This window comes from Sardina pilchardus, chromosome 7, assembly GCF_963854185.1.
Source record: "Sardina pilchardus chromosome 7, fSarPil1.1, whole genome shotgun sequence".
In the NCBI taxonomy this organism is placed as follows: domain Eukaryota; kingdom Metazoa; phylum Chordata; class Actinopteri; order Clupeiformes; family Clupeidae; genus Sardina; species Sardina pilchardus.
This window is the reverse complement of record NC_085000.1, coordinates 25,674,352-25,684,351: the sequence shown is the minus strand read 5'-3', so window position 1 is coordinate 25,684,351 and position 10,000 is coordinate 25,674,352. Positions and strand designations below refer to the sequence as shown.

At 45.2% G+C, this 10,000-nt stretch overlaps 1 protein-coding gene across 1 annotated transcript in view; it reads left to right on the top strand.

Annotated features, from left to right (window-relative positions):
- Positions 1–3,422: 3,422 nt before the first annotated feature.
- LOC134088100 (uncharacterized) overlaps positions 3,423–10,000 on the top strand; it is a 46,135-nt gene continuing 39,557 nt past the window's right edge. Inside the window, exon 1 of the mRNA XM_062542029.1 lies at positions 3,423–4,103. Coding sequence (XP_062398013.1) covers positions 3,476–4,103 — 628 coding nt within the window. The 5' untranslated portion in view covers positions 3,423–3,475. The remainder of the gene's footprint in view (positions 4,104–10,000) is intronic.

Here is a 10,000-nt window from a genome sequence, read left to right as displayed (position 1 = left end):
TTGATACAGTGTACCGTTTGAACATTGCGACTGCAACGTTTCAACATTGTGCTCTAAGTTTGTCACCTCGTCCGTGTTTGAAGTGCTTGATTGAGGCGCTATTTGAGGCTCGCACATCCGCGAGTGAATGAAACACTCGTGTTTAATTGAATTAGATTGTTAAGTGGATAGCTTACGGTTGTTTCATTAGTGGAACGTTTGATTTGTTTATTTGTTTGGATTGCGTGGATCACGCTGCATTTGAAAGCCTAGTAAACGCTGTCGTTCAAGCTTAACTATGGCCACTATGGGTGCTCATATGTCTGTTGAAATGGAGGAGCATATGAAGGTGCTTAAGAAAGCCAGAAAAGGCAAATTAGCAACGTGTACACGAAAAATGAATGAAATTAAAAGGGCAATGCAAGAAAACAATATGGAAGCTGTGAAACAACATTTTATCATTTTCCAATCACTTTCTGAAGAATTTAAGAATGCCCATGATGCTGTGCAAGATGTATTATCAGAACAGGAAAGGCAAATGGACAAAACTGGATGGTATGAACCTAGGATAAAACCATTTGAAGATTTCCTGGAAGAGGTACAAGTTTGGGAGCACTCGATGGCGCAGCAAGATGAATTAGAGGAACAGGAATACTCTGATGAAGAACATGAGTCTGCTGAACCTGAGGCTGCATCAGAGCAGCAAGAGGGTGCATCAGATCTACCAGAGTCAACTGATGTACAAGATTTAATCCGTCCAAAAGATAGCATTTCTAATGTTAGCAAAGCTAAATCATCTTCAGTGACATCAGCACACAGGAAGGCTCTTGCTGAACAAGCTGCACTGTTGTCACGCAGGAAAGCATTAGAAGCTAAGCATTCACTTGAGCAACAGAGATTGATCTTGGAGTCAAGGATTGAAAACGCAGGACTCGAAGCAGACATTGCTGCATCAGATGCCAAGATAAAGGTCCTGGAAAGCTTTGATTTGCAGTCAGGAAAGTCTGAAGATGGCATGAATTCCTACTTAGACGGACATAGACCATTTTCACATGAATCAAGGCAACAGCAATCACCCGTGGAGTATGCGAGAATATCAGTAGTGCCTAAAACACCACTGCAAACAATTCTACAACAGCCTAGACCTGCTAGAGTGTCAACAATCCCTGAACAAAAGCGGGCAATGCCTATACGCCCAGTCTCAACACCAAAGCAGTCTGTCACGATTGCAAAGACACCAATCCCTTTAAAGCTCAAGCAGGAGAAGATCCATCAAAAGCGCATTGATACTGAACCAAGTCCAGACTATGACGGTTTATCTGCTGTCATGCAAAGACAAAATGACATTGTAGATTTACTTGTACTTCAACATAAACAAACACTATTACCTGTCAGAGAAATACCAACCTTTCATGGCGACCCATTAACTTTCACAACATTCATGCGTGCTTTTCAATATAGCATTGAAGACAAAACAGCAAACAGTCAAGATCGCCTGTATTATCTTGAGCAGTATACTACAGGACAACCCAGAGAACTCGTCCGAAGCTGCTTCCATATGGATCCGTCAAGAGGATATATTGAGGCCAAAAGACTCCTACAGGAGAACTTTGGAGATGAATTGAAAGTCACAATGGCATATATGGATAAAGCCTTGAAATGGATGAATATCAAGTCCGACGATGGAAAGGAACTACAGAGTTATGCGCTGTATCTTAGAGGTTGCTGCAATACCATGCAAGACCTGAAGATCATGGAAGACTTGGATTTACCCTCCAACATGAAACTGATTATCACAAAGTTGCCCTACAAACTGAGAGAAAGATGGAGAACCGTTGCACGTGACATCTTAGAACGAACAGGTCACAGAGCCCGTTTCCATAACCTTGTAGCCTTTATGGAGAGGCAGGCCAAGATTTTACTGGACCCACTGTTCGGTGATATTCAAGACCTCAACAAGACCAAGGCTGCAGCCATTTCCAAACAACCAAGCTCACTTAGGAGAAAGGACAGTAGCTTTGCTACAACTGTAGCAGTGCTAACTGATGACACCGACATCAGAACATTTGCAAAAGAACATTCATTCAAACATCAAAGTCTATCGGACTCCTGTGCCGCCTGTGCGTTCTGTGAAGGCAAACATCACTTGAAGGATTGCCAGAAGTTGAAGACACAGCCACATGCAGCCACAGTAGAGTTTCTTAAAACCAAAGGCTTCTGTTTTGGATGTCTCTTGAGAGGACACATGAGTAAAGACTGCAAGAGGAGGATGACCTGTGAGAAGTGTCAAGGTAAACACCCCACCATCTTGCATTTAGACAAAATGAAGCTGACTGAGCCAGTAAAGCAGAAGGAGACCTCAATCAACAGCGGTCATGTCACCCTTAAAGCTGGTGGCGTAACCGGGGCCGGTAAAGACTGTGCTCTGTCAATCGTGCCAGTTCAAGTCAAAGCCACAAAGGGAAGCAAGGCCGTGCTGACCTACGCCTTTCTGGATCCAGGAAGTTCAGGGACGTTCTGCACAGAGAAATTGAGAAGACAGTTGAACGCAAAAGGTCGTAAAACTGAGATTCTCTTGCGGACGATGGGGCAGATCAAGACTGTCTCAAGTTACGAGCTATCTGGACTGGAAGTAGGCAACCTGGATGGGAGCACCTTTATGACACTCCCTAAGGTCTACACACATGATGCCATCCCAGTGACCAAAGAGAATGTTGCAACTCAGAAGGACATCTCAAACTGGCCATATTTGAAAGAAGTCAAGCTTAATGAGATTGATGCGGACATTGATCTTCTTATAGGAGTCAATGCCCCAAGAGCCCTGGAACCATGGCAAATTATAAATGCAGAAGACAGTGGCCCTTATGCAGTGAAGACGATGTTTGGATGGGTGATCAATGGACCACTCAACGCTTGTGCTGCTGAGGAGTCTTCAGGATTGCCGACATTGGCCACAAACTACATCTCAGTGACCGAGTTGAAAGATCTACTAGTACAGCAGTACAATCATGACTTTCCTGAGAGGAAATATGACGAAAAGAAAGAGATGTCTGCTGAGGATCACAAGTTCATGCAGAGCGCGAACAATTCAGTAATGCTCAAGAATGGACATTACTATATGTCACTTCCACTGCGTGACAGAGACATGATGATGCCGAACAACCGTGACGTTGCCAAGCAACGAGCCCTGAACCTGATAAGAAAGTTCAAATCAGATCCTACTTATGCTTTGGAATACAGGAACTTTATGACTGACGTCATCCAGAAAGGTTATGCTGAAATGGTGCCACAGGACAGGCTTCAGAGGCAAGAAGGGAAAGTATGGTATATCCCACATCATGCAGTATATCACAAGAGGAAGAAAACTCTTCGAGTGGTATTCGATTGTTCATCAACATTCCAACAAACATCCCTCAATGACAAACTTCTTCAAGGACCTGACCTGACAAACCCTCTCCTCGCTGTACTGCTAAGGTTCCGCCAAGAACCCATTGCGATGATGGCAGACATAGAGGGGATGTTTCATCAAGTCCGTGTCCATGAGGATGACCGAGACCTGTTAAGGTTCTTGTGGTGGCCAGACGGCGACACGTCAAAGAGACTTGAGGAGTATCGGATGACTGTCCACCTATTCGGAGCGATATCCTCTCCAACATGTGCCAACTTCGCAGTGCGCAAGACCGCAGATGACCATGGTCATGGCTATGCTGAAGAGGTGAGCAAGACCATCAAAAGCAACTTTTACGTCGATGACTGTCTTAAGTCTGTGGCAACAGAAGACCAGGCCATTACCCTCTGCAAGGACCTCCGAGACATCTGCTCTCAGGGTGGATTCAAGCTCACAAAGTGGATTTGCAACAGCCGCTCTGTGCTTGCTTCTATTCCTGATGAGTACAAGGCGAAGCAGATCAAAGAATTGGACCTGGACAGAGAGAAGCTGCCACTAGAGAGAGCTCTTGGAGTTCAATGGAACATCGAACAAGACACTTTCATTTTCCGTGTGGCTCTCCAGGACAGACCCCTGACCCGTCGGGGTATCCTATCAGTCGTCAGCTCTATTTATGATCCCTTAGGATTCCTGGCACCATTCATCCTAAAAGCAAAGCAGATTCTTCAAGACCTCTGTAAACTGAAGTGCGGATGGGATGATGGCATATCAGACACTTACATCGCACCTTGGAAGAAATGGCTTGCTGAACTGGACCAACTTTCCAGCATCAAGATCAAGAGATGCATAAAGCCTAAGAACTTTGGCCAAGTTGAACAGGCACAGATGCATCACTTCTGCGATGCAAGCGAAAGTGGCTATGGCAGTGTAAGCTACCTACGACTGACCAACAGAGCGGGTGAAATCCATGTGACTCTTGTTCTGGGGAAATCCAGAGTGACACCGCTAAAACAAATGACCATCCCTAGACTAGAGCTAGCCTCAGCAACGCTTGCGGCCAAGATGGACCGACTGTTGAGGTCTGAACTAGAGTTGGAGTTAGAGCCCTCAACCTTTTGGACAGACAGCGAATCCGTGTTAAAATACATACGAAATGAGACTAGAAGATTCAAAACCTTCGTGGCCAATAGGATTTCAGATATCCGTGAGCTTTCAGACAAAGACCAGTGGCGGCACATCGGTTCTAAGGAAAATCCGGCTGATGACGTTTCACGTGGCCTGAACATTGAAGCTTTCCTGAAGTCCAAGACGTGGTTCCAAGGACCAGAGTTTCTTGCGAAACCAGACACTGAATGGCCAAATGTGCTAAAAGACTTTCCACCCATCGAATCAAATGATCCTGAGGTGAAAAGAGAGACAATGGTGAACAGTCTGATTGTAGAAGCAAAGAGCCCACTAAGCAAACTAATTGAGTACTACTCACACTGGAACAGACTGAAAAGAGCTGTAGCTTGGATGCTGAAGTTTCGGGCACTTCTGCAAGACCAGAAACTACGCAGAGTCACTAGGAACACTCAGACTGACCTAAAGTTCAAAGCAAAAGCTGGACTTACAGTGGAAGACCTGCAGGAGGCGGAACTTTGTATTATCCACTTCGAACAAAGAAAAGCTTTCCAGCAGGAGATTAACGCACTCAGGCAAGGACAGCCATGTGCTAAAACAAGCACGCTCCGCAAGCTGGACCCAATCCTGGACCAGGATATCTTGAGGGTAGGAGGAAGGCTTAACAAAATGGCCTTACCAAGCGAAATGAAGAACCCAATAATTCTGCCTAAGAACTCTCACATCTCTAGACTGATCCTACAGCAAATCCATCTGCAAGTAGGTCACTCAGGACGTAGTCACATGCTAGCCAAGCTGCGAGAAAGATTCTGGCTACCGTGTGCTAACACCATGGCTAGGAAAACCATCAAGAGATGCATCTTCTGCCGAAGATATCAGGCCAAAGTGGAACAGCAGAAGATGGCAGATTTGCCACAGGACCGCATAACCCCAGATGAACCTCCATTCACCCATGTGGGGGTAGATTACTTCGGGCCTATCGAGGTAAAGAGGGGCCGGTCGCAGGTGAAACGCTACGGAGTGATCTTCACTTGTCTTGTGTGCCGTGCAGTGCACCTTGAAGTGGCGAGCTACCTGAACACTGACTCATGCATCAATGCTTTGCGCAGATTCATTTGCCGCAGAGGACCCGTGTCAAGCATCAGATCGGATTGCGGCACTAACTTCATTGGTGCAAACAGAGAGTTACAAGAGGCCTTGAAGGAAGTTGATAACTCTAAAATCCAACATGTACTACTCAAGGAAGGAGTGAAGTGGTCTTTCAATCCCCCCTCAGGAGCACATCACGGAGGAGTGTGGGAAAGATTGATCCGCCTCGTCAAAAAGATTCTTTATTCTGTCTTGAAAGAACAGCGCTTAGATGACGAGTCTCTCCAAACAGCACTGTGTGAAGTCGAGGCGATCATGAATGACCGACCCATCACCACAGTGTCTAATGACCCAAACGACCTGGAACCGCTTACTCCGAACCATCTTCTCCAACTGAAGTCAAAACCAGTCATGCCACCTGGACTCTTCCTGGAAAGAGACTTGTACTCCCAGCGAAGATGGAGACAAGTGCAATACATATCGGACCTCTTTTGGCGAAGATGGATAAAGGAATACTTGCCTCTCATGCAGGAGAGGATAAAATGGAACAGACCTAGAAGAAACTTAACAACTGGAGACCTGGTTGTGATTGTGGATGAAACTGCTCCCAGAAACTCCTGGCAGCTGGGCAGAGTGGTCAAACCTCTCCCTGGATCAAAAGGGCTAGTACGAAGTGTTTTAGTGAAGACCAAATCGAACGTCCTTGAAAGGCCAGTGAGCAAACTATGCCTAGTTATGGAGGCAGAAGATGGAAGCAGATCAGAAATAACATGAAAGTCTACTGAGACTCACAAGGAACTTTGCTTGCACTTAGACTAATGTATCTGAACATTAGATTTAGAAGTTTAATTGGCTCCTTTTTTAGTAATTGTTTACCTTGATTGGCTCACAATTAGGGGCCGGTATGTTAGGGCCAATTTAATCTTTATTTTTACTTTACTGAAATTTACCTCCCCCTGCTGGCACTTTTATTTTGCCCCACGACGCCACCAGGAACTCCTTATAGGTAGACAGGAAGTGAGGCCTGGCAGGTGACCGCATTAGAACAAACGCTAGCTACAGTCGGGAGCGATATAGTTTTTTGACCACACACACAGACTCGTATAACTTTTGAACATTAGAACACGAACAGAACACGAAAGATATTAGGAATTAGAAGCTTTTCGTTTACATCTACATTGATACACGCATACATCGTTTGTGGATATTTCAGTTGAACTTAGAAGGATAGAGATCCTATTTTTGTTGGAATTAGGTTTTTGTTTGTGAACGTGCGTCCGAAATCCCCCCGCCTTGGCTCGCGCGGCGGCTTGATGGTAAGAAAGACAAGTTGCTGAAACACATTCAAAAGAGTTTCAAAGTAATTCAAACTTAACATAAAAGCATCCATCAACATACACATAAGCATGACATAGTCACGCAACTGTTTCTCCATTCTAATCTTCCAAATCATCAGTATTAATGAACCAAAATGATGCCTAAGAGTGTTTTTGGAGAAGAAAACATCTGGCTAGCAACCTACAGTACTGTACAGCTGCATGCTATCACTGTGGCCTCAACATGTGGATCACCTGAGGTAGAGCCGTGAGGTGCTGTCCAGTCTGAGGTGGTCAGCTGAACGCCACAGCCCTACTCCCGGTCACCTCTACTGATACATCGCGGCCGCGGTCGGAGGCCACTTAAACAAGCACACACTCCACACGCACTCGAGTCCTGCTGTGCTCGCAGGGGCGGTTGGACCACTGGGATTAGGCGAGCCCCATGCTGGACATTTATAGAGAAAAACATGACAGGAAGAAAGAAATAAAGAAAGAAGAAATAAAGAGGAAAAAATTCTTCTACTTCCTCTGTTTCCCTCACACTGTTTTTGTTCCTCTCACACAATGTCCGAGATTTAAAAAAAAAAAAAAAAAAAATTAAAGAAAAGAGGAGAAGGAGGAGGGGAAGAGAGGAGTCCTTGTCAAATCCAGGAAGCTGGCTCTCTCTTCGGAAGTTTAAATCTCGGATCAGTGCCGATCGGTTCCGCCCGGCTGACCTGTACAGACTCAAGCACCTTACCACTGGGGTTTGAGTGTGTGTGTGTGTGTGGGGAGGGTGTACGTGGGTGTGTGTGTGTGTGTGTGTGTGTGTGTGTGTGTGTGTGTGTGTGTGTGTGTGTGTGTGTGTGTGTGTGTGTGTGTGTGTGTGTGTGTGTGTGTGTGTGTGTGTGTGTGTGTGTGTGTGTGTGTGTGTGTGTGTGTGTGTGTGTGTGTGTGTGTGTGTGTGTGTGTGTGTGTGTGTGTGTGTGTGTGTGTGTGAGTGTGGGGGGGGCATGGAGGGCTGAGAGGATGGAGAAATTGAGAAATACGCCGAGGAGGAGGACAGGAAATTGCCCACAGATTGCTGTAAAGGTGGGTAGAGTCCTTGAGGCTGCATTTCATCCATGCAGCACCCACTCATTGATTGCATTGTTACAGCATGGGGTTGAGAGGATTGACCAGGGATGATACCGCCTGCCATTTCACCCCTTCCACATAAGCCCCCAGAACTTGGACAAATCGTCTGGATTCAAGCACGCTCATTATAAGTTAACTTTCACAACCTCACCTTCTTTGCATCTGGGGTTCCGTAAAGAGAGTTGGGTGTTCATTGTGCAGTAATGACTGGATATAGTTGTATGTGTTATGTCACTTCTTATATAAAAGATGGATTTCCACTTTATTTTTCTAAACTGAACTGTGGCAACAGCCACAATGCGCGTTCAATCACACACATTAAAAAAAAAACCACCATCATTATGTAGCGTAAAGATCTGTCTTGCATTACGTGTTCATCTGTAATTCTGCGCTAACTGTTATTCCCTTTGGTGAATGTTTTTATTGGCATGGCATCTTTAGAGGAGTTTAAGCTATGACTCAACACCAGAGAATGTCAACTGTCTCCCACACGGCCTATTGAGCCCAGATACAAAAAAAAAAAAAAACTGCCATCCCTAAAACACTTAAGAACTGAGAGCTAGCAACGACAAGCACAAAGCCTTAATGTTACTGCCACACAACAACGCACACAATCTCACAGCACACACAGATTAACACACACACAGACACACGTGCCAATACATACAGTATGTGTCTATACACCAACTGTATACTGGACACACACACACACACACACACACACACACGGACACACACAGACAAGCACACACACACAAATAAACTCTAACTCCCATCCACTCATACCCTTTTCACTAGTCCTCACGCTTACATGTAACAGAAACACAAAAGCACAGATAAACTTAATGTCTCAATAAGGCAGCAATCGTCATCTCTGCACTACAATCAGACTGAGAACAACCAAGAGCTACCACAAAAGGAGAAGTGGAGGAAGAAATAAGGATGTGTGGACAATTCCCTAAAAAAATGATGACGTTTTTCCTGGCCATTTACCTCATACAACCTTCCCTTTTTTCACACCTGCTTTGAAAACATGACGGAATCTAATCAGGCTGAGATGATATTCTTCACTTTCTCAGTTCCTGAAAAGACACTTCACATGTGTAGTTAGAGAGAAAGACAAGGAACTACTAGCGTGTGAACAGATTCTGGCATCAAGACCTGGTGAGGTTCAGAGGTGTGTGTCAGATGAAGGCTCATTTAGTTTAGTTGCAGTCAGTTGCAGTGTGTGTGTGTGTGTGTGTGTAGGAGTGTGTGTGTGTGTGTGTGTGTGTGTGTGTGTAGGTGTGTGTGTGTGTGTGTGTGTGTGTGTGTGTGTTTGTAAGTGGACACATGTGTGGTGGAGGGTGTAAATTATGGACGAGGTAAGAAACATCAAAACAGAAGCCCCAGGCAGCCTTCTCTTCCTTCACCCCCGACTGCCCTCTTATCTCTGACTCATTGCTCCCCAGTGCTCCTCACACACAAATGCATACACACACACACAGACACACACACAGACACACACACACACACACACACACACACACACACACACACACACGCACAAACAGACACACTTAAATATGTGGCTTAAATATTTTACATGGCTGTTTGAGGGCTGTCTGCAGGCTGATGAGTAATGTTTGTGGGAGTGTGTGTGTGTGTGTGTGTATGTGTGTGTGTGTGTGTGTGTGTGTGTGTGTGTGTGTGTGTGTGTACGTGTGTGTGTGTGTGTGTGTGTGTGTGTGTGTGTTTGTGTGTGTGTATGTGTATGTGTGTGTGTGCGTACGTGTGTGTTTGTCTATGTGTCTCTGTGTTTGTATTGGGGGGCAAAGTCTTTATCATGACTCAACATGTTTCAAAATATACATGAACAATCCAAACATCTCTATCATTCCACCATCCCATATTCCATCATTCATTCATTCAAATGTACAAGCCCAAACACACACACACACACACACACACACACACACACACACACACACACACACACACACACACA